The sequence below is a fragment of the Corythoichthys intestinalis genome, chromosome 10 (genome assembly GCF_030265065.1).
Source record: "Corythoichthys intestinalis isolate RoL2023-P3 chromosome 10, ASM3026506v1, whole genome shotgun sequence".
NCBI classification, from domain to species: domain Eukaryota; kingdom Metazoa; phylum Chordata; class Actinopteri; order Syngnathiformes; family Syngnathidae; genus Corythoichthys; species Corythoichthys intestinalis.
In genome coordinates, this window is record NC_080404.1 from 34,522,725 (window position 1) to 34,549,045 (window position 26,321).

A 26,321-nucleotide genomic window follows, 5' to 3' on the forward strand; every position below is an offset into this window, starting at 1 on the left:
TGAAACATTGTAATCGTGTTCCAAATATAATAAAAAAAAAAAAAAACTGGCATAATATAGTTTGTATAGTTTTTGTGTTAATATTTCTTTTTGGTTTGCTGTTTTATGTCTGTTTTGAATGTGTGCATACATTTAAATACGAGGTCTTTTGTTGGTGAATTGTTTAATAACAAAAATACTGCTAAACAGAGCAAATAATACACAACACCTTTTTTATAATTCATCGTTTTGTCTTTATTGCATTAGAACATACATTTGTCATATATATCTATATATATATATATTTATATACTTTATAAATGTGAATTTACACTACAATCTTGTATTGTAACATGTTAGAAAAGACTGCAAAAACATAGCACTAAAAACAGTTACCAAACAATGATTAAATACATTTTGTCTTCTTGTTTTTGGCCACAAAGAACTTAACAAAAAGTTGGGAGAGATGAACTTGTAAATGTCAGAAGAGGGGCACATTTAAATGTTGTCACATTTATTTTTAGTACGACTAACAATAACGTTGACCAGTTGCTTACTGTTTCCCGGTAACTAACGTTGTGTGCTTCACATATTTTGTCTTTTATTTTCTGTTTTCAAACGTTTACCACCAATTACACACTGATAGAAAATTACATCGAATGAAAGTGCGTCCTACGGCATTATTTTTGTTTTGTTTTTTAAATGAGGTGACATGTTGAACTTCTGATATAAACTAAACATGTCTCATAAATCATTTGTGCTTCTTTAGTCGAGACATAAATGTGGAGATGTAACTTTTAAGCTGGCGGTGTTTGAAAGCAGCCACAGGAAGCGGAATATTTAAACTGAGGACAGAAAATGCACAAACGCACACATTACCAAGTTTGTAAAATTATTAAGGGGCACAAGGCAGAAAACTCGAGGTGATGTGAGGCATTCCTAAAACTCGCGTGACATCACACAACGATTGTCCAATACTTAGGACCACAAAACTCCAAGTTTTAAAAGATATTTTTTCCCCCGCCAATGTTGATATTATTGCACTTTAACTCAGTGGTTGCCATTTAGGGTCCGAGTCAAAATGGATAGGACGTCTATTGGCGTCAATGGCAGCTAATGAGTAAATTGTGTCATTTCTTCAACTCATCCTTGGTAATTTCTCTGGAAATGGCTAAACAACAGCTCGTAAATTGAAAAAAAAAATATTTTCTTTTAAAATCATGTACAAATTAAGTGCTCCAATCTATTTAAATCAATTTATTTACCCACTGCATCATTAGACTTGCTCTATTCTTTGTACCAAGCTGAGTGGTTGAGGAAGAGATCTGCCAACGCCCCTACCTCGGTTGGATTTTTTTTATGATCACATGAAATTTAAGGAGCCCTAACATGCTCCTTTGCTCTTGCTTGGCCACAACTAGAGTTCATTGATGTTGTCCTTGTCATCTCACTCACACACACATACATACATACTAAAACCCTGTGACCATTCATGAATAGAAATACACACACATACAGCCTCTGAAAACACAACAGGTACACATTTGGACCGATCAACACGGCCGCCTGCTTAGCGAGCAGGAAGCTAAGACACTAGTCAAAAAATGACGGAGGAGCTAGATTAAGTTGACATAGAAGCAGATACATGGAGATATGTGTGAAGTCGAGCTAAAAGCAGCTTAGCAAGGATATTGATGATCGATACTTATGATGATTGACGAGTCACTGCACGATTACCAGTACAAAGTTAGCACATTGGTGGAAAATGAACATGACAAAAGTTACTGAGCAGAACATTTGTTCGCCTTGAATTTTGTCTGCAATTGGCTCAATTGTTAGCACCTACTAGAACACTGCATTCCTTCAAATAGTGGCTTTAAAATATTTACTGACACGGCAGTGGATATCGTCCACATTAATGTGCTGCAGAAAAAATCTATTTCAAAGTATTTTCTCTGTTTGTAATATTTTTAAAGGGCTGCTACTAACAATTATTTGAATCATAATATTCTTAATACAATTAGGTAGAAAAATTAACTTAATGACACATTTTTGAATAAAGACATGTTAACTTTATAAATATACAGTGTATATATCTATTCCATTATGAAAAAAGCTTAGAATCAAATTTTGCTGCTTCGAGGATTCGTTTGATTAGAGTGCCGTTGTAATGGTTTGTTTTGAAAATGTTTGCTTTTAGTTTTATTGATTTGGGTGGATACACTACCCTCTAGTGGCAACAGTGAATATGGCATAACTCATTTAACATGGTTGAATCCAGCTGCTCCCTGTTAAGACTAACATAAGTTTTTGTTTGAGCTAATGTATTCTTTATACATTCGTAATTTAGTTTATAGGTATATTTAGCAGTTATTTGTGGGAATGTGAACGATTTGTTAAGAGCGTTGTAAAAAAGTTTGCATTTTATAGCATTTAGGCTACCGGACTTTTGCTATGCAAGTTTGCAAGCCAATTGTTCTTTTATTGTAATTAGATCTTCATTTACTTTTTTGTTGTGCAGGTATTTTAATGCAATTCTGCGTAGTTTGAAGAAACACTCAGGAATGTTATTTTTGGTTCGCATTTAATGCGCTTTCTAAAGTGCAATCTTAGCAAGCCATTGTTTTACATGTCCTAAAATTTGTTGAGAATCCCACCTATGGCATCTCATCACACTGAATGGACTTTGAAGTTGTTTTTGATATCATTGTATAGCATCAATCAATTTGTTAAATATTGTCCACTGGACTGCCTAGTCATCCTCGAGGCCTCCCACAGACCCACAAGATGGCACCAAAGGCCAGTCTAAATAGAAATCTGAACAAGTGTTGTCTGTTGAAGTGCTATGCATTATACTCGACTAATTGTTACACATATATTTTATATTGTGTAAAATGGTTTGTCTATAACTTGCAGACTCCCTGCATCAATGAATATAAAATAAAAAACCTCTCTCAGTGCTGTTTTCTTTTGCAACGAAGTTCCAACAGACTCAGTGATGTAGCCACTAATTGAAGAAATGCGGTATTGTAGAAGAGGAGACAAACTTGAAAAAATTCAAACACAGCGAACAACAAGAAAAATAACTAGTTCGTGACATCGACCTCCTCATTTTAAAAGGCGTCATCCATTTTGTGGAAAACACTTTGGAATGTTTCACGCCAGTAGCGTCTCTTTTCAAATTGTGACATCAAGATATTTACGTTACTAGTACTACTCCAGATATTATTACATTATTGCAAGATGTAATGATTTTTTAAAACTCTTTTTAGGATGCTAATTACAAAAATTGCGCAACACTTTCAATTTTGGCCCTTAAGCCAAACACAAGTTTTCATGATAATTTTTTTGTAAACTATGTGAGACATAATATAAATATCTAAAGAAATTGTAAAGTGATCAGATATGTAGAGTTTTCAGTTTTTGTCAACGATAAAGTACTTCAGCACGATACAGCATCAATAAAACATTGGGTGCAATTTACGGCAATAGACGGCCAATCCATTGTAATTGTCCAAATTGATCAGTCGTCTATTGCTAACAATTGCACTGAAAGAGTTTTAAGGTGGAGGTAAGTGAAGTATCCCAAAACTACTCAAGTACTTGACTAAATGTACCAAAATGTTTGATAAGTGAAGGTGTGATTGAGTAGCACACGATGGTCCAAAAGACAGTTCAGCTATCATACAGATGCTCCAATACAGTTATAGTACAACATCTATACATCAACTATACATTGTGCATTTTTTTCCCTTTGTAGTATTTTCTGAGGGATCAGAGGGCTGTTCACCATTACATCACTACTAAACGACGTGTGGAAATGGAGCCACATTTAGACAATTGCTGACCATGGAGAGTGCACCTCATGTCTTCTTTTTGACGGTTTACACTTTACACTTTCTGTCTATCTGTGGTTCTGCATGAAGGCTAAAAAGACCAAAAAGGGTCAGACGACCCAACAGGATGATGCGTTACAAAATGACCTTGACAGTGGCGAGAGGTTGGCGGTCGTTACGATATGACAGTGGCCTCCGTCACAATGGCGGGGTCTTCTATGTCTGCTTTGCTCTGGACCATCCGGAGCTCCAGCTGGGGCGGGCTGGGTCTCCGACCGGGACCTGCCAGTTCTGGGAGACGGGGAGAAGCTAATTAAGACTCAGATAGTAGAGGTTGGAGACAAGTCTCATTTAAGTAACCTGGTTTAGACTTGTTTGGCTAAAATCTAGTGGGCTGTCTTACAAAAAGCCAACCCTCGATTGGCAGTCATTATAACACCATTTGGCAAATTTTACTAAGCTTACAGATAGTAGTGTTTCATGTTTAAAGGGCACGACAACATTCATTCACAAATCCAAACTCAACTTCAAAAATTAAAATCCGTTTTGACTGGGATGGCTGCCAGGCTTGGCAGAGATTATTTGTATCCAACCCTCCTAGTCAATATGGATTTGATGCCTATTGCGGTCAATGTTTTTTTTCCCAAATATAAATGTTCTTCTTTTACCAATTATAACAACACATACTCTAAATACCATATTGGCCCGAATATAAGACGGCCCTGATTATAAGACGACCCCCTCTTTTTCAAGACTCAAGTTTGAAAAAAAGACTTTTTGAACACCAAATTAATTTTTATACAGAAAGTAATTACAGTACATCTGAAACAAATGATTATAACAATATATTTTAGAGAAAAAGCATGTTATTTTCCCTCATTCAAATCTTAATATCTGAACATTTAAATATGTAAACTAAAGTGCAATCACATTCGTAAATGAATGGCTTCTGGTTTTTGAAATGTAAATAAACCAATCTATTGTGATAAAGCAACAAAATTGCAATAACTGCATTTACCATCAAAGTGAGGTCTAACTGTAACCGTAGTCTTGAAACAAATCTGAAAACGGAAAAACTTTGCAATAAAATAATGCAAACTGGTTAAACTTGAGAGTAGCTAAGATCTGTCATTATTCCTCAAGTTCAGCATTCGCTTCAATGATATCTGGCGCCATCTAGTGTCGTAAATGAGTATAATGTCTAGACCCCAAATATAAGACGACTCCCACTTTTTGAGTCTTATTTCAATGCAAAAACACATTGTATTATATTCGGGCCAATACGGTACTAGGCTGGCAGTAAATGAGATATAAACAACCAAAGGGAAATGTGCGCCCCCGACTGGATAACGTTTTCCTTACCATGTGCATACGATATGGTCCGCTGGATGACGTGATGCATCACTGAAAACGTTTTCTCACAAGCCGTCTGACGTGGATGGAAGGGAGAGATAAAAATCTTAGATCAGGAAGAGTTGGTTAGTTCACTGATTAACTCAATGGCTGCAAATACTGGCAATACATGCCCAGACCATTTGAACAGGAAGGCCTGACAGTGAATGATCATTTTTGAGTGCCTTTCGGAAGAAAAAAAAAAAAGTTATGTCATTGCCATAGTGCGAGTCGATACCTTGAGGTCATTTGGGTAGTGGTGCGTCCATGCCAGAAGCATCGCAGCAAACAAGTCACCGGTTCCCACAAAGACGGCGTCTACTTTGGGAACTTCTATTCTGACTCTCTGTGTTGTCCTGCTGCCATCTGGGCGAACTGCAAGTAAAAGAATCGTTACTTCATTTTTTTCCCTCGGGGACCTTAAAAATGAAAAAGTGTGTCGTGATGCCCACCGTGACGCTGGCTGCCTAGCGACACCAGGAAGCGATCACCCAGTCTGGAGGGCAGATCAGAGGAGGTGATAACCACTGTGTCTGGGCCCATGTTGTGCAGCAGGTCCATCACCTGCAAACCAGACGCTTTCAGACTGGTTGGTTTTGCAGAAGAGGACTTCTGTAAATAATGCACATTCTTACCTCTACAGCATCTTTCTCTGTGCTAATGTTCTTCCCTGTCAACAATCTGAAAAAAAGCAATGCCTGAATCATTATAAAAAAAAAAAAAATTCATTATAAAAAATCTGAACTTCACGTATGACGTTCAGAGTCTTTAGTGGGACTAACTCACTCTGCTTCGAACTGGTTGGGAGTGATGATGTCGGCCACAGGAACCACCTTGTTCTTGTACACCGGATACAGATTCTGGGGAACGTACTATAAAGACATTTACAGTCAGAACATGAACAGGAAACACATAGAGTGGGGAGAACAAGTATTTGATACACTGCCAATCGGTATCAAATACTTGTTCTCCCCACCGTACGTACAGACATACAGACAGAAAGCACTCACAACCCACCATGGATCCGTGGTCACCGAGCACAGGGTCACACACTGGAATGTAAAACAAACACACACACATCGATACAAATCAAATCTCCCAAACACTTTTGTGTGAAATATAATGCAACGCAGCAAGGATATCCCGAGTCCAAGTCACCTGAATTTGACAATCTGGCGAAAAGAGTCACGATCCGATACCAGAATTTTTTTTTCTTTTTTTCACAAATATCTTACAGTACTGTACTGTTTACAGTACTTCCTCTTCCTCCGGGAGGGTTGCGGAGTATAAAACCTATATATTTGTGTTTCTTTTGGCAAGGCCATTGTATTTTTGGATCGTTTTGTTACTTTTAGCCCTTAACTTATTAATTTTTTAAATTAAATATGAGTGTACTGCCCAAAACGGTGCGCTTCCTTGTGCACTGCCCGACAGCCAGCTAACATTCAATGTCCTCCAATAAAACACAAGCCTTAGTCCTTTCTCGTTTTGTATGAAGGAATTCATTTAAGTTTGTGAAACAGTAACAATGAAACATGCATGTATTCAACATAACTGCACAATACACACCAGTATGCAATTATCATGTAGACACCACAATTCACATGAGCTACAAGCAATATGTACAGTGCCTTGCAAAAGTATTCGGCCCCCTTGAATCTTGCAACCTTTCGCCACATTTCAGGCTTCAAACATAAAGATATGAAATTTAATTTTTTTGTCAAGAATCAACAACAAGTGGGACACAATCGTGAAGTGGAACAACATTTATTGGATAATTTAAACTTTTTTAACAAATAAAAAACTGAAAAGTGGGGCGTGCAATATTATTCGGCCCCTTTACTTTCAGTGCAGCAAACTCACTCCAGAAGTTCAGTGAGGATCTCTGAATGATCCAATGTTGTCCTAAATGACCGATGATGATAAATAGAATCCACCTGTGTGTAATCAAGTCTCCGTATAAATGCACCTGCTCTGTGATAGTCTCAGGGTTCTGTTTAAAGTGCAGAGAGCATTATGAAAACCAAGGAACACACCAGGCAGGTCCGAGATACTGTTGTGGAGAAGTTTAAAGCCGGATTTGGATACAAAAAGATTTCCCAAGCTTTAAACATCTCAAGGAGCACTGTGCAAGCCATCATATTGAAATGGAAGGAGCATCAGACCACTGCAAATCTACCAAGACCCGGCCGTCCTTCCAAAATTTCTTCTCAAACAAGGAGAAAACTGATCAGAGATGCAGCCAAGAGGCCCATGATCACTCTGGATGAACTGCAGAGATCTACAGCTGAGGTGGGAGAGTCTGTCCATAGGACAACAATCAGTCGTACACTGCACAAATCTGGCCTTTATGGAAGAGTGGCAAGAAGAAAGCCATTTCTCAAAGATATCCATAAAAAGTCTCGTTTAAAGTTTGCCACAAGCCACCTGGGAGACACACCAAACATGTGGAAGAAGGTGCTCTGGTCAGATGAAACCAAAATTGAACTTTTTGGCCACAATGCAAAACGATGTTTGGCGTAAAAGCAACACAGCTCATCACCCTGAACACACCATCCCCACTGTCAAACATGGTGGTGGCAGCATCATGGTTTGGGTCTGTTTTTCTTCAGCAGGGACAGGGAAGATGGTTAAAATTGACGGGAATATGGATGCAGCCAAATACAGGAACATTCTGGAAGAAAACCTGTTGGTATCTGCACAAGACCTGAGACTGGGACGGAGATTTATCTTCCAACAGGACAATGATCCAAAACATAAAGCCAAATCTACAATGGAATGGTTCAAAAATAAACGCATCCAGGTGTTAGAATGGCCAAGTCAAAGTCCAGACCTGAATCCGATCGAGAATCTGTGGAAAGAGCTGAAAACTGCTGTTCACAAACACTCTCCATCCAACCTCACTGAGCTCGAGCTGTTTTGCAAGGAAGAATGGGCAAGAATGTCAGTCTCTCGATGTGCAAAACTGATAGAAACATACCCCAAGCGACTTGCAGCTGTAATTGGAGCAAAAGGTGGCGCTACAAAGTATTAACACAAGGGGGCCGAATAATATTGCACGCCCCACTTTTCAGTTTTTTATTTGTTAAAAAAGTTTTCCAATAAATTTTGTTCCACTTCACGATTGTGTCCCACTTGTTGTTGATTCTTGACAAAAAATTAAAATTTTATATCTTTATGTTTGAAGCCTGAAATGTGGCGAAAGGTTGCAAGGTTCAAGGGGGTCGAATACTTTTGCAAGGCACTGTATAGATAGGTCAGCTTCAATACAGCAAGACTTATTGACAAATCTCATTCATATAGCTTTTCCCCATAAACACACATGTAATGCATATTAATAGGTTGGTATAGATGTAAAATACTTACATATAGTTTCCAAGGCAAAAACGTAACAGAAAGCACTCAATAATGTCAATGTGACTGGCAGGCTGTGTACTGTGTGAGTAAATGAGCCAGTGAGCCTGTGTTCTAAACTGCGTCACACGATGGATACAATGGATTATTATGACCACAAGGTGGCAGTAACATACTGGAAAATGACAAATGGCTCTTAACACTGGCGACTCGAGCCTGCACAGTAAGTTTATATATTAAACTCGATCATTTTCACCTGATTCTGATCCTCTAAAAAATGGGCTGATCGGCCCGATTTCGATCCTACAATGCAGTGTTGTTTCTGGCAACCCCTTTCAATTTTTGTCTTAGTCCTTGTCTTTTAGATGGAAATACTCATTTGTCTTAGTCACATTTTAGTAATTCCAAAACGTGTTCATCTTGGTCTGGTTTTAGGCGACAAAAACTCAAAACTGTTTTCATCTGTAAAATTCAAATGTTTTTGTCCCAAAAATAAATAAATGAAGGTTTCATACACTTCGAATGAACACTGACAGACGAGCACGCAATGTAGCGTCTACATGGACAATGCAAACTTTGTGATGATAATACACACTCAGCAGAAAAACAGTACACTATTTTCAATTAATTATACTCTCCTGGACGACACAAACTGTATGTAAAAAAAAAAAAAAAAATGTCCGAGAGTTTTAGTGGATGGTCATGTTAAAGTTTATGCTAATGCTAGCGGTACACATTACATTTAGTGTGTGTGATGATCATTCAGCACAGAGCTTTAAAGGCTAAAGCAACCTTGCATATATTCTTTTTCGCCAAGATAAGGAAGCAAATTTTACCGTGTGTTTCGAAAAAGACAAGCCTGGAGCCTGGAGAGGACACCAGTGATTGTGGGGAGCGAGGCGCAGCACGTTTAATGAATGACACAGCCAAACACTGCTACGATGCAGGCTGACTACATGTACAGGTCACACATTGTGAGCACATAATGGAAAATTTGGCACATTTTTGTCTCATCACACAAAAATTTGTCATTCGTCTCGTTCTACTTTCGTCCCCCATGACACGCTTTTAGCTAGTCATCTTTATATCGTTGTCGCGAGAAAAAAAAAAAGTTTGTCGATGAAATATCTTCGTTATCATCATAGCTGACGAAAACAACAATATTACAATGAACGTGAAACCTCACCGTACACCAAATTTGGATTGGCTCGCTTTAGCTCCTGAACAATGTCCACCACCATCTCCAGGAAGGATGTGTCCCGTGTGTACCCTGACAACAACATGCACATAAAGAATATGAACGGTACAAACATATTTAAAAAAAACATCGTTATTGACTAGTACACACCTGTTAGGACATAGTCATACTGGTGCACGTTGTTGAGCTTGATGCCTTCGTAGAGAACATGGAGCTCGTCAGCTGTCAACACTTGGCCCTTCCAGTGAGAATATCCTGCAGGACGAGGAGCCTGTTAGACGCCATGCACATGGTACTTGAATGCATTGTCACAGTGACAATGTCACTGTTAGGCCTGTCACAATAATTTCTACAATTATTTGAAGTCCCAAAAAACTATTGATGGCCATTTTATGTTTCAACCTCTGCTCCAATATACTGTACAAAATGGCCAACAATAGTGTTTTTCAGTTAAGTTGTTAGGCGTCATCAACATTCATTTGTGCTACCTTGTTCTCTTTTTCTATAAGCAGACCAGCTCTCTGCTGTAGGTGGGACACATTCACATACACACTAACTGCGTAGGGAATAATAATCTACGAAAATGCATATTTTGCCATAGATCTGGTCTAAATCACCACAAGTCCAGAATTGCTGATACAAATACTATTATTTATGGTAGATGGCTCACCAAATTGCTAGAAAATCTGATTTTTCATGACCTTCAAGTGTTTCTATGATGGTGATTTAATATTATGCCACTGGGGGGATCAAGAATATTATTGTTTATCAAGACAGTTCTTTCATTCGCTCATCTTCCGTGCCGCTAATCCTCACAAGGTTCACGGGGATGCTAAAGCATATCCCAGCTAAGTATGGGCCATAGATAGGGTTCACGTTGAACTGTTGCCTGCCAGCCAATCGCAACACACAAGGAGACAACTATTCCTGTTCTCATACCTACGGGAATTTTGGAGTGTTCAATCAGCCTACCAAGCATGTTTTTGGGATGTGGGAGGAAACCGTAGTACCAAGAGAAAACCCACACAGGCAAGGGGAGGACATGCAAACTCCACACAGAAAGACTAGAGCCCAGGATTGAACCCTTGACCCACTCTTTCACTGGGGCGCCCCCTCTTTTGTTAACTCAGTAACTCATATTACGACTTAGGACGATGAAACTAAGGAAACATCAACAACCTTCCAACTGTTCTAATGGCTTTAATTGGTTTTCATCATTGACTGCCATTGACAACAACAGACACCCAATTCTTTTAGACGGGGAGGGGTTGGCAGCTATCGAACAGCCCTCCCAGTCAAAATGGATTGGATACCTATTGCCATCAATGGCACTGAGACATGATCATTCAGTGCCAGCCATTCCACTTCAAAAGGATTCATGTCTATTGCTGTCTATTGCTGTCAATGACTTAATTGACAAATACGCAATATTACTATATACTAAGCCTGAACGATATATCATTTAAACATCGCCATCGCGATGTGCGTGTGCGCGATAGTCCCATCGCAAGCACGTGCGATAGTTTTTTTTTTTTGACCCACATACGCCTCACTTTCTGGTCTGCACACTACGGAGCCCCTAAGGTGACATGGAAGAAGAAAAAAAAAAAAGAGGAAAAAAAAATGTTGACGTTAAAAAAAAAAAAATAGCGCCCCTAAAGGGACACGAAATATTTTTTTCTGTTAAAGCAAAAAAAAAAAAGTCGAAGCAAAAAAAAAAAAAAAAAAAAAAAAAAAAAGCCCCAGAAAAAAAAAAAAAGACCCGGAAGTAAAAAAGAAAAGTTGAGGTTGAAAAAAAAAAAAGCCCTGAAAAAAAAAAAAGCCCGGGTAAAAAAAAACACGAAAGTAAAAAAAAATAAATAAATGCCCGGAAAAAAAAACACGAAAGTAAAAAAAAAAAATTGCCCTGAAAAAAAAGACCCGGAAGTAAAAATAAAACAATGAAAAAATACATAATTCCACTTTTTTATACATGCGTTTTGCAGGTAAACAATGGCAACAATGAGGCGTGATCAAACTAGTGCTGAAAGAGTTGGACCCGAGAGGAGTGGCGTTATCACACCAGGCGAACGTCCTCTTTTCTTACGTGGAGCCCGTGTTCTCTGCATTTGCTGTACATCCATCTGTAACCATGTAGCTGTCCGAAGTATAGCAATTGGTTGCGAATGAAGTCAACGAGGACCGCCAAATCACAGAACGTTTTCTGACGAAAATGTCCGGTTGAGGTTAAAACTCGCTTCAAATGTCTTCTGCTTATTTGGAAACCGTGCTTAATATCAAGAATTGATCTTATGTCATCATATTTTAGGCCTATTTCAAAGGAAAACTCAATTAACCTGCTCCACGGGTGATCACGCCCCATTGTTGCCATTGTTTACCTGCAAAACGCACGTATAAAAAGTGGAATTATGTGTTTTTTCATTTATTTTTTTATTTTTATTTTTTTTACTTCCGGGTCTTTTTTTTTTCGGGGCAATTATTATTTTTTTTTTACTTTCATGATTTTTTTTCCAGGGCATTTTTTTTTTTTTTTTTTTTTTTTTCCACTTTTGTGTTTTTTTTTTCCCCGGGCATTTTTTTTTTTTTTTCAACCTCAACTTTTTTTTACTTCCGGGTCTTTTTTTTACGACGGAGGATTAGGGCCTACGACGGAGGATTAGGGCCAAATCAAGGAGAGAAAAAAAAAAAAAAAGAAAAAGGACGACGAGATTAAAACCGTACTGGTACTACAAGACTAAACTCATTACATAGCGTAACCGCTACGCACATTACGTACATGTACCGTAGCTGAGCGCTACGACGAAGCATCAATATAAAGCAATCTATTGATTATAATTTTATGTAGATGAGCCAAAAGATAACGTGTTTCTTTATTTATGAAGCAAATTATAAAATATAGGCTCAGGAAAAGCACAATATCACCCGAATACGCTATGACGTCACTTACGGCGTACGTAACGTTATATTGACTTGGAACAACAGCGTGCATCTCGAGAGCGGTGGTGATTCTGTACTTCTGGATTGTTTCAAAAAGACGTTTTGGTGCATTGGCATCAAATTACAATCAATATAAAGAGTCATACACGTCGTGGCTCCCAGCCAAGGTAGGGTAACTTGTTATTTTAAGTACTTGATATAATATCCGTCGTAATCACACACAAAGCTTTCACTTCATTAAGTTTTCACCGTCAATTGCAGCCAATGAGAAAATACTGTGATAGGGCCAAATGTACGTTTTATTTATATTAAAAGGTAATAGTCAAACGTACGTTTTGCTCGATGTATTTATATTAAAAGTAATAATTTATGTATCGTGAATCTTCACAATTCTTCTACATGGTGTGTCTGTATATCCATTTTTCATAGTTCTTCCCGAGCGCTTACATGTTTTGCATCTTCTCATTTTTGTCTTCCGAGTTCCCGATTTTCTTGTTTATTCAATTCCACCGATCCAAGATGGCAAAGAACTTGTTGGAAATTGTGACTTTCCTGAGACGTCGGAGTGTATCAGAGGAAACAATCAATTGGATTGAACAGCAAAAGGTATTTCTTACTTTTTTTTACCTTTTCATCAGTCAGTTCATGTCATTTGTAAATAACAATGTTTCAATATGCATTTGTTTCGACTATTTCTCCGTCTCTTGTTACTTTTCTCATCCGCCTCTCCTCATATGCACTTTCCTCTTACCATCCCCATCTTCTCACCTGCTTCTCTACCTCACTTCTCACACAGTATCTCACAAAAGTGAGTGCACCCCTCGTATTTCTGCAGTATTTAATTGTCCTTTCACGGGACAACACTGAAGATATGGCTTTTTCAAAAGGTGAAAACGAGTCGGTGTACATCTAATAATACAGTGTAAATATATTCTCTCAAAATACAGCCATTAATGTTGAAACCACTGGCAACAAAAGTGAGTACACTCAAGTGAAAAATCCCCAAATCAGTACACCTTTTTCCCTCCCCAGCGTAACGTGAATCATTAGTGTTACGTGATCTTAGGTGAAAATACTGTAGGGAGCAATAGTGTTAAATGTGGTATTACTGCTCCTCTCTGGTTCAACATTAATGGCTGTATTCAGAGACAGATCTTCAGTTTCGTGGGATACTGTACCTTCTCTTTTCCTACAAATCTCCTCCTCATTTCTCCTCATTACCCCCTGAGCATTATTGTTACCTAGGAGTGATGTATACTAGGGCTGAACGATATTGGAAAAAACTGACATTTCGACTCTATAGGGGTTTACGATGTATGTTGTGATATTGAAACGAAAAGAATTTTCACCAAAGAACTTGCATAGCTCTATTTGGGAAGACTTTGGTTGACTCACCATGACAACACTGTATTCATATGATACCGTTAAATCCAGGCTAAGGTGGTTCATCTGTGAATGATGAAGATTGCTGCAAATAAAAGGAATCCAGGAGGACATGTCTCTGCACTATTGCTGCTTTTATGATGCAAAACAAAAATATACATGGCTAAAAAAATAATAATAATGAAATAAAACAATCACACGTCCTGCGATGGGACAATTGCGCTTGCGCACATTGCAATGGCGATGTTCAAACGATATATTGTGCAGGCCTAACGTATAGCCATTTTAACTAAAATTGAGAAATGAAAATCGGGAAATTTGGAACGTTCTGGATATCAGTGGACTTAATAGTGTTATGAAATGGAGTTCTGGATGAAAGTTACGTTGTCCTTTTTTTTCTTTGTTATGATGATGTGTCTGTCTTATTTTCAGATTGACAGCGAGGTCATCCTACTGATGGAAGATGCTCAACTGGCGAATTATCTCCCATCATATGGAGACAGGATTGCTCTCTTTAACTTTTGCAATCACCAACCACAGTCATCAAAGCGAAAGCAGGGACTGTTTGAAAAGCTAAGTGAGAAGCTCAAACTTAGAAAGGAAAACCATACAGAGAGTGAGGAAGCAACCACCTCCAATAAAACAAAAAGACCTAAACCAAAAACAAGAAAGCTTGAAATAGGGTGGATTCACACTGAAGGCCAACTGACCAAACAAATCAGAGCAAAACAAGGCGGAGGGACAAGAAAGATCTCAATTCGAAGTGAAGAAGGTTATAGTGAGATACTAAAACAAGGAAAAGTCACTTTTCTTTCGATACTTTTCTAGTCGATATTTTGACGACGAATGTTGCTGTCTGATTCCATTCAGTTTTAAATACTCAAACTGTTCTTTTTAAAATCACTCCATGAAGGGAATACTGTATTCACATAAAGATAATCAGAAACACAATTGTTCAATACCAACGTTTACAGTTTTACTACGTTAAATGTACAGTAGTCTGCTACTGCACCATATTTACAGAGATGACAGTTTTACTGTTACACGTACAGTATATATCACATTACGATGTTGTGTACGATGTTACAGTGAATCTTTAAAGAAGACCAGTATTACAATGCTACATGTAAACAGTATATGTAACTGTTACAAATCATTCTTATTATTTACAATGTACCATTATTTACAATGTTATATGTGTATATATATACAGTGGGGAGAACAAGTATTTGATACACTGACAATGGGAAAACCCATTGGCAGTGTATCAAATACTTGTTCTCCCCACTGTATGTAACAGTGGCTTGGTAATGTAACTGTTTAACAGGTAATTATGCTATTTACAGATAATGTGAATCATTGCTTTAAATTTCACTGCTGCTTTCTTGGGGACCTTGGCTGAGTGAACATTTCAAAGGGTCGCTCGCATTTGTTTGTTTTTTTCCACAAGTTCCATTTACTTTATATGTTCAATAAAAGGTTGTGAATACGTCTACATTTTACTGTGGAACATCCATAAAGCATAGAGGAATGCCATTTCCAATATTTCCACACTTTATATATGTTCGACTATTTCATTCCTTAGTCGTGAATAGAGTTCTACTGCAGCATATGCATCTGATGGAGCATTCCAGCCATTTTCCTCCATAAGGAGAGTGCAAAGCTCAAAAACCGTCTCATCGCAGGGATATGGCCCTTTCGGGGTGCAATACTCCTTGCAAACAGCTATTTCCTTAGCATGGACAGGCTGCAGTTTGTCGTCTGCTGCATACAGCCATGCCATGCTGAACATGAGGATGGGCCGTCCTCCAGGCGTCCCATGGGCAGATCTTGGTCGTATTTGGTGTGTGTTCCAGCTCCTTACCACTTCATCCTATTCATCCTGCATGACAATTAATAAACAATTGATAATCAATCAACAGAACCACTGTAAACTTTTTTAACTGTAGTTGTGAAAAAGTAGCCTTACGTCACATTTCGTTTTGGCAGATGTTTCAAAGTATTTTTATAAATGATATTGGATTATTCCCATCAATTCGCCTGCTATATATCTCTGTGTATGTTTATTATTCCTCCTCTTTATGTCTCACTCTCTGTCTGTCCCAATCTTTGTTGATATTATTACAGTACATGGGCAATAACTTCCTTTGTTAATTTAAATAGAATAGATTACAACTATAAACATGAACTATTCCTTTTTAGCCTCTGTGATGGAGGTGCAACATGTCATTTCTCGTAGTGGAAGTAACAGTATGACTTTTATTCTCGAAGTAACAGTATGACTTTTATTCTCGAAGTAACAGTGTGACTTTTATTCTCGAAGTAACAGTATGACTTTTATTCTCGAAGTAACAGTGTGACTTTTATTCTCGAAGTAACAGTGTGACTTTTAATCTCATAGTAACAATTGGAGTTCTATTCTCGTACTAATAGGGTGACATTTTTCTCGTACTGTTACTTCAAGAATAAAAGTCGTATTATTTCGTTGGGCTAATGCTACTTACAGGGAGCTACGACAAAGTGTTGATAGCCTGTAAATAATGATGTAGATGAGCCAAAATATGAAGGATTTCCTTTTCCTTATTTGTAGATCCGATTCAAAAACACAAGACGCTTTCAATACAAAACAGTGTAAAAGCGACGTCAGGTAAGTAGCATTAGGACAACGAAATAATATGACTTTTATTCTTGAAGTAACAGTACGAGAAAAATGTCACCCTATTAGTACGAGAATAGAACTCCAATTGTTACTATGAGATTAAAAGTCACACTGTTACTTCGAGAATAAAAGTCATACTGTTACTTCGAGAATAAAAGTCATACAGTTACTTCGAGAATAAAAGTCATACTGTTACTTCCACTACGAGAAATGACATGTTGCACCTCCATCACAGAGGTTAAAAAGGAATAGTTCATGTTTATAGTTGTAATCTATTCTATTTAAATTAACAAAGGAAGTTATTGCCCATGTACTGTAATAATATCAACAAAGATTGGGACAGACAGAGAGTGAGACATAAAGAGGAGGAATAATAAACATACACAGAGATATATAGCAGGCGAATTGATGGGAATAATCCAATATCATTTATAAAAATACTTTGAAACATCTGCCAAAACGAAATGTGACGTAAGGCTACTTTTTCACAACTACAGTTAAAAAAGTTTACAGTGGTTCTATTGATTGGTTATCAATTGTTTATTAATTGTCATGCAGGATGAATAGGATGAAGTGGTAAGGAGCTGGAACACACACCAAATACGACCAAGATCTGCCCATGGGACGCCTGGAGGACGGCCCATCCTCATGTTCAGCATGGCATGGCTGTATGCAGCAGACGACAAACTGCAGCCTGTCCATGCTAAGGAAATAGCTGTTTGCAAGGAGTATTGCACCCCGAAAGGGCCATATCCCTGCGATGAGACGGTTTTTGAGCTTTGCACTCTCCTTATGGAGGAAAATGGCTGGAATGCTCCTTCAGATGCATATGCTGCAGTAGAACTCTATTCACGATTAAGGAATGAAATAGTCAAACATACATAAAGTGTGGAAATATTGGAAATGGCATTCCTCTATGCTTTATGGATGTACCACAGTAAAATGTAGATGTATTTACAACCTTTTATTGAACAAATAAAGTAAATAGAACTTGTGGGAAAAAAACAAACAAATGCGAGCGACCCTTTGAAATGTTCACTCAGCCAAGGTCCCCAAGAAAGAAGCAGTGAAATTTTAAGCAATGATTCACATTATCTGTAAATAGCACAATTAACTGTTAAACAGTTACATTACCAAGCCAATGTTACATAAATATACATATAACATGGTATATAATGGTAAATTGTAAATAATAAGAATGATTTGTAACACAGTTACATATACTGTTTACATGTAGCATTGTAATACTGGTCTTCTTTAAAGGTTAACTGTAACATCGTACACAACATCGTAATGTGATATATACTGTACGTGTAACAGTAAAACTCATCTATGTAAATATGGTGCAGTAGCAGACTACTGTACATTTAACGTAGTAAAACTGTAAATGTTGGTATTGAACAATTGTGTTTCTGATTATCTTTATGTGAATACAGTATTCCCTTCATGGAGTGATTTTGAAAAGAACAGTTTGAGTATTTCAAACTGAATGGAATCAGACAGCAACATCTGTCGTCAAAATATCGACTAGAAAAGTATCGAAAGAAAAGTGACTTTTCCTTGTTTTAGTATCTCACTATAACCTTCTTCACTTCGAATTGAGATCTTTCTTGTCCCTCCGCCTTGTTTTGCTCTGATTTGTTAGGTCAGTTGGCCTTCAGTGTGAATCCACCCTATTTCAAGCTTTCTTGTTTTTGGTTTAGGTCTTTTTGTTTTATTGGAGGTGATTGCTTCCTCACTCTCTGTATGGTTTTCCTTTCTAAGTTTGAGCTTCTCACTTAGCTTTTCAAATAGTCCCTGCTTTCGCTTTGATGACTGTGGTTGGTGATTGCAAAAGTTAAAGAGAGCAATCCTGTCTCCATATGATGGGAGATAATTCGCCAGTTGAGCATCTTCCATCAGTAGGATGACCTCGCTGTCAATCTGAAAATAAGACAGACACATCATCATAATAAAGAAAAAAAAGGACAACGTAACTTTCATCCAGAACTCTATTTCATAACACTATTAAGTCCACTGATTTCCAGAACGTTCCAAATTTCCCGATTTTCATTTCTCAATTTTAGTTAAAATGGCTATACATTAGGCCTGCACAATATATAGTTTGAACATCGCCATTGCAATGTGCGCAAGCACAATTGTCCCATCGCAGGACGTGTGATTGTTTTATTTCATTATTATTATTTTTTTGGACATGTATATTTTTGTTTTGCATCATAAAAGCAGCAATAGTGCAGAGACATGTCCTCCTGGATTCCTTTTATTTGCAGCAATCTTCATCATTCGCAGATGAACCACCTTAGCCTGGATTTAACGGTATCATATGAATACAGTGTTGTCAAGGTGAGTCAACCAAAGTCTTCCCAAATAGAGCTATGCAAGTTCTTTGGTGAAAATTCTTTTCGTTTCAATATCACAACATACATCGTAAACCCCTATAGAGTCTAAATGTCAGTTTTTTCCAATATCGTTCAGCCCTAGTATACATCACTCCTAGTTAACTATAATGCTCAGGGGGTAATGAGGAGAAAGGAGGAGGAGATTTGTAGGAAAAGAGAAGGTACAGTATCCCACGAAACTGCAGATCTGTCTCTGAATACAGCCAATAATGTTGAACGAGAGAGGAGCAGTAATACCACATTTGACACTCTTGCTCCCTACAGTATTTGCACCTAAGATCACGTAACACTAATGATTCACGTTACGCTGGGGAGGGAAAAAGGTGTACTGATTTGGGGATTTTTCACTTGAGTGTACTCACTTTTGTTGCCAGTGGTTTCAACATTAATGGCTGTATTTTGAGAGAATATATTTACACTGTATTATTAGATGTACACCGACTCGTTTTCACCTTTTGAAAAAGCCATATCTTCAGTGTTGTCCCGTGAAAGGACAATTAAATACTGCAGAAATACGAGGGGTGCACTCACTTTTGTGAGATACTGTGTGAGAAGTGAGGTAGAGAAGCAGGTGAGAAGATGGGGATGGTAAGAGGAAAGTGCATATGAGGAGAGGCGGATGAGAAAAGTAACAAGAGACGGAGAAATAGTCGAAACAAATGCATATTGAAACATTGTTATTTACAAATGACATGAACTGACTGATGAAAAGGTAAAAAAAAGTAAGAAATACCTTTTGCTGTTCAATCCAATTGATTGTTTCCTCTGATACACTCCGACGTCTCAGGAAAGTCACAATTTCCAACAAGTTCTTTGCCATCTTGGATCGGTGGAATTGAATAAACAAGAAAATCGGGAACTCGGAAGACAAAAATGAGAAGATGCAAAACATGTAAGCGCTCGGGAAGAACTATGAAAAATGGATATACAGACACACCATGTAGAAGAATTGTGAAGATTCACGATACATAAATTATTACTTTTAATATAAATACATCGAGCAAAACGTACGTTTGACTATTACCTTTTAATATAAATAAAACGTACATTTGGCCCTATCACAGTATTTTCTCATTGGCTGCAATTGACGGTGAAAACTTAATGAAGTGAAAGCTTTGTGTGTGATTACGACGGATATTATATCAAGTACTTAAAATAACAAGTTACCCTACCTTGGCTGGGAGCCACGACGTGTATGACTCTTTATATTGATTGTAATTTGATGCCAATGCACCAAAACGTCTTTTTGAAACAATCCAGAAGTACAGAATCACCACCGCTCTCGAGATGCACGCTGTTGTTCCAAGTCAATATAACGTTACGTACGCCGTAAGTGACGTCATAGCGTATTCGGGTGATATTGTGCTTTTCCTGAGCCTATATTTTATAATTTGCTTCATAAATAAAGAAACACGTTATCTTTTGGCTCATCTACATAAAATTATAATCAATAGATTGCTTTATATTGATGCTTCGTCGTAGCGCTCAGCTACGGTACATGTACGTAATGTGCGTAGCGGTTACGCTATGTAATGAGTTTAGTCTTGTAGTACCAGTACGGTTTTAATCGCGTCGTCCTTTTTTTTTTTTTTTTTTTTCTCTCCTTGATTTGGCCCTAATCCTCCGTCGTATTTTTTTCCCGGGGCATTTTTTTTTTTTTTGCTTTGACCTTTTTTTTTTTTTTTTTTTTTTTTTTTGCTTTGACAGAAAAAAATATTCAACTTTTTTTTTTCCTCTCTGTTTTTTTTTTTCTTCTTCCATGTCACCTTAGGGGCTGCGTAGCACACAGCCTCCTACCCTCCCTCTCCCAGCCTTTTGATCCTCTCAGTCACTGCGGCACAACGATGGCTTTGATCTGGCCAAAGAAGCAGACTTCACACAGGCATCTGTCAATCATCGTTTAACTTGTTAAACAGTTGTAAGGAAGCTCCGCTGGAATGAATGTGTGTACTGTAGGGACGTTGGAGACATTTAAATGCCAGAAGTGATCATGAGGAGTTTGAAATTTCTACATGTCACTTCAACGGTCACAGCTAAACAGAAGCATTTAATAAAGCCAAGCATTTATCTGCTACAGTACTTAATTTTTGTTCAAAAATGATTTGGTTGCACAGTTATGTTTAAAACTTATCATAATTATGACATTTGAAGTGCTTAAAAAACATTTATTTACATACATTTTTAAATCACTTTGGGGGGAAAAGTGAGAAAAAAAACATGTCTTATGTGTATCTCTTTCCAATGCTAAATCTGAATAAATACATTGGGCACTAAAAACACACACACAAAAAAAAAAAAAAAAAAAAAAAAAGGGTTCTGGTCCCCATTAACCGCGTAAAACAAGGGATGACTGTACACTGTGGTGATGGTGAGTCATCTAAAGTCTTTCCAAACAGCTATTTAAGTCATCTTGTGAAAATTTCTTGAAAAAAAAATATATACATTTTTTTTAAATATCGCAATATATCGCAAACCCCCCAAAAAATCGCAGCAATAGTTTTTTCCAATATCGTTCAGGCCTACTATATACTTTATATTTATATATATATTAGGGCTGTCAAAATTATCGCGTTAACGCGCGGTAATTAATTTTTTAAATTAATCACGTTAAAATATTTGACGCAATTAACGCACATGTCCCGCTCAGAAAATATTCTGCCTTTTGGCAAGTTTTACAGCAAGGCTTTTTGTGCTGTCCAACAGCGAACTCTTGTGGTCGCTTTGCGACATGGTTTATTATTTTCTTCTTTTCTTTCTTCATTATGGCTGCACGACGTCTCGGGCTGATAATGTTGTACTTATATGATCCTTGGACAAGATTTAGTAAGCGAAATGTTATATTTTTTGTATGAGACGCTTTTTGTTTATGTTTAGTGAACCTGTATAGCGTGCTAAGCTAACGTTGTTGCTAATGCAATGCTTGTGTACTTTTATTTTGTAGTTTTACGACGGTCTAAAGAGGACAATGGTTTGAGGCCATTTTATTAATAAATCAGATGAAAAAGGAAGAAGTCTAATTATTAAGGCGTCGTTCACTAGCTGTCTAGCTTTGGAAAAAGTAGACGCTTCGGAGTGAGGACAGCATAGACAGATTTAAATGACAGTAGAGTGAAATGCCCACTACAGTCCTTATGTACCGTATGTTGAATGTATATATCCATCTTGTGTCTTATCTTTCCATTCCAACAATTTATTTTACAGAATATATATATAATTTACAGAAAAATATGGCATATTTTATAGATGGTTTGAATTGCGATTAATTGCGATTAATTACGATTAATTAATTTTTAAGCTGTAATTAACTCGATTAAAAATTTTAATCGTTTGACAGCCCTAATATATATATTATATTCTTTCAAAATATAAATAGAAGGTAGGACACAAACAAATTGGAAGGAGGACACACCAACACTCATGGATGTAAACACGCACATGCACACACACACACACACACACGCACACGCCCACACACCCACACACACAGCGTAAATATGTAGACATAGGAAAATGCAATAACACACACCCAAAGAGGCGACAGAGAAAAGGACAATGAGATAAATGTGTGACTTATAATAGGTGTGTATTGACTGGTGTGCGTGCACTCATGCGAGTCTGTCTGCTGCAGGCTGATGTCGCAGCTTCAGGTGAGTCACAGGCGGGTCACGTGGTTGGGGGTGTTGTGGTTGCCAGGCAACACGGTGGGAGAAAGCCAGAGGAGCTCAGAAGGGACTTAAGCAGTGGGAGCGCCGTGCCTGCGTGTCTGTCTCTATCATGACATCATCACTATCTGCTGTTGCAATTGGCAACGTCATCATGTGTGTACTCCCGCCTCCGTCATTTTGATTCTGTCAAGTGTTTCCATTGTACGCTATTCCTATCACACACGCACAACATTGTTTAACTCATGTCCAATAAATTTAGACTGGGAGAGCCTCCCAAAAATTTCACCTCATTCTAAGTACAAAATGGATTTGATGTCCATCACTGTTAATAGCAGTGAACAGCATGAATTCATGACACAATTGCCCAAAATTGGAAGCATCGCTAATAACCTAAATCATTTTTGACATATCTGTGATGTTTAAATTTTCCACCATGTAGGTTTTTTTTTTTTTTTAGCTCATGGACATTTTTTTTAAACCACAATATCATTGTTCTTGGGATCAGAAGCACAGTAAAGACCTTTATTTTCCTCGTTTACAATGATTTTGACCCTCCCCACTGGGTTGTCATAAAAAAATGGTGAGCCAAGGGATATTGAAAATATCTGCTGACTAACGGACTCATGCGGCAGCACATACACCCACGCACAGCATTATGTTTCAAGTGCTACCTGTGTGGTTGGAGAACTGCACAGAGTTGATGGAGTCCACCTCAAAGCCTAAAACCTGCAAAGAAATTAATAGAGAAGGTCATAAGTTGGAAAGATGCTTTTTTGGGGGAGTGAAACTACTAGGAGTGGAAACCTCTTGGTACCTCGCGATACGATACAATTTGCGATACAAAGCTCACGATAACGATGATCAGACGATATGGCGATACAACGATTATCGACACATTGCTCAGGATTCTAGGATATTCTACAAATAACTAATAAACAGAAAAAAAAACTTCTGCTGTGAAATGGAATGAGTTTATCACTAGTAGACGTCCAATCCATTTGAACTAGGAGGGTGGCAACCCTCCCACTTTAAACGAATTGAACGTCTATGGCCGTCAGTGGCAGCCAACGCCAGGCAATGAGGTAATTTTGGGCCATATAAGATCATTTACCTGTTGAGTTTCAGTCACTTCCTGTTGATTTTGAGGTATTCTATGGGTCACTTCCTGTTTATTTTGCATTACAGAACAGGAAATGACCTGGGAATCACCCAAATGAATAGGCAGTGACTCAAACTGAACAAGAAATGACCCGTAAATACCCTAAAATGAACAGCAAGTGACCTGTAAATGCACTGAAAATTGGACAGAATGACTGTGAATACTCTGGTTTTGAATGAACGAATGTTCCCAGTCTAAATGGATTGGGTGTCGAGCACCGTCAAAGCAGCCTTAGAGTTAACTGAGACACTATTATGGTGGAAGATTTTGGTAGCAACTCCTTTTTATTTTTAATTTTTTAAGACATCAGCACCTTTTTAAAACGATATCTCGATTCTTGTCAGGAGCATATCGAAAACCTTTTGGGATAGAAAGTATCACGATATATCACCATTATGATATTTTGTCACACCCCTACTACTAACATTAGTCAAAAAAAATTATCAGGGATGAATGTTCTCTGATTTCTTTTGTCTTTGAAGAATGCAAATTATTTTTGTAGTTATTTAAAATTTGATAGTTGCAAACATATAATGACATGTGATTTACACGAGTTAATGTGTTTATGGCACCTCAGTGTAAAAGTGATTGTGTAGTGAAACACAATAGGCAATTCACGCTGACCATGAGAAAAAAAAGATCACATTCAGCAGAAATCTCAATTGAGATTGGACGGTAAATTGTCTTCCCGTGCTTGCTAGATTGTTATCTCCATGACTTGATGATGAAATTGTAAAAAAGGAAAAGAGAAAACTTGTTTGTACTCCCTGACTTTCTCCTGTGGTTGTCACTCGTTGCTCTGTTAACTCATTGGCTTTCATGGTCGACGATAGATATGTAACCAATTTTGACTGAGAGGGGCTGGGAGCCCCCTTGTCAAAATGGACTGAATGCCGTCGCTGTCAGTGGCAGCCAATAAGTGACTGAAGCAGAACAAAATGTCTATTACAGAGCCCAGCCAATGAAACGCAATATTCTTACTGTGTTAAAAAATTTCACCCCATTCCAAGTACAAGCAGCACGTGCGTGCACAAGCAGCCAGCGTGTCAACTTCAGTGATGGCACTCGGAGAAATCCCATGGCAGCCAATTAGAATTAAAAACCTCTGTCCTGGCGGAAATTGACAGGGTACACAGTTCACGCTTGTCGCTATTCACAACATCAATTACGAGATCCTAATTCACATATTCAACTTTTCATGCACAAATTAGGATTGTTTTTACGCTTACAGGGCACTAATTTAACTCAGTGATTGCCATCGACTGCGCCAGACATATATTTTGACTGGGAGGGGCGAAGCACAGTCAATGGTACTGAAATCGGAGCATGATCACTATCGGCATCAATGGTAGAAAATGAGTTGAATCAATGGGGAAAAAACAACTTTAGTGTTACTTGGGGATCAATATAAAGAAAAATATAATAACAATAATAAAAGTTAATATTTGCCTTTTTTAAATGACAAAGTCACTTGCCCTATAAATGGTTATTGGTTATATGGTCAAAATACTCACTTGCTCTATTAAGGGGCCTTAAGTGTCAACTTTTTTTCAAAAGTCGACACTTAAAAAAGCATTACGAACAGTACTGCAACGATTAATCGATTAAAGTGCGTATGACAGGAGAAAAAAAGTCTTAAATAGGATTGTTATGTGAATTACAATCATATCTTGAGACTATTCGACTATATACAACAATTTAGCAAAGCGCAGATGACGAGAAATTAGTCTTTTAATCTGCCTGTTAGCCACGCCTACCATTTTAGGGCTCTAGCGTCCCCAACAGGTGGATGACGTCAGCGGAGTCACAATTTCATCTGATTTAGTATGCAACCCATTGAGGGGGAATTATTCACAACGAGGAAAACGCAACAAAGAGAGCCGCAAAATGTCATTGTTTGAGTCTCTCTACTCCAATATTTTCACAGGATATTCTTTTTATCCAAGTATTTTTCCCCAATAGCTAAATAAATGGCTTGAGAAGGACCCGTCAGCCTGTTGAGGCGGGATTATTTAGAACGAGGAAACCGCGATGAAGAGAGCCGCAAAATGTCATTGTTTCAGTCTCTCTACTCCAATATTTTTACAGGATATTCTTTGTATCCAAGTTTTTTTCCCCAATAGCTAAATAAATGGCATAGTCATGACAAATAACAGTCTTGTGCTAAATGGAATATGAAAGAATAAAAATGACATGGCAAAATTACTCCATAATGGTCAAAACTGCCGACTTCACCTTTACTGTCGCGCCTCCCGAACGATATTTTATGCCACCTAAATCGGGATATGTCATTTTCCTTTCCTGGCTTCGGAGAATGTAAATAAACAAAGAGGCATGACAGCTAGCCGACACGCTAACCC

At 37.8% G+C, this 26,321-nt stretch overlaps 1 protein-coding gene across 1 annotated transcript in view; it reads right to left on the reverse strand.

Moving 5' to 3' along the window:
- Window positions 1–228: 228 nt before the first annotated feature.
- LOC130923060 (pyridoxal kinase-like) overlaps window positions 229–26,321 on the reverse strand; it is a 34,464-nt gene continuing 8,371 nt past the window's right edge. The window contains exons 2-11 of the mRNA XM_057848478.1: window positions 23,474–23,528; window positions 9,910–10,014; window positions 9,748–9,831; window positions 6,225–6,259; window positions 5,994–6,079; window positions 5,843–5,888; window positions 5,660–5,771; window positions 5,446–5,582; window positions 5,178–5,244; window positions 229–4,106 (exon numbers count right to left, since the gene is read on the reverse strand). Of these exons, the coding sequence (XP_057704461.1) occupies window positions 3,991–4,106; window positions 5,178–5,244; window positions 5,446–5,582; window positions 5,660–5,771; window positions 5,843–5,888; window positions 5,994–6,079; window positions 6,225–6,259; window positions 9,748–9,831; window positions 9,910–10,014; window positions 23,474–23,528 (843 nt within the window). The 3' untranslated portion in view covers window positions 229–3,990. The remainder of the gene's footprint in view (window positions 4,107–5,177; window positions 5,245–5,445; window positions 5,583–5,659; window positions 5,772–5,842; window positions 5,889–5,993; window positions 6,080–6,224; window positions 6,260–9,747; window positions 9,832–9,909; window positions 10,015–23,473; window positions 23,529–26,321) is intronic.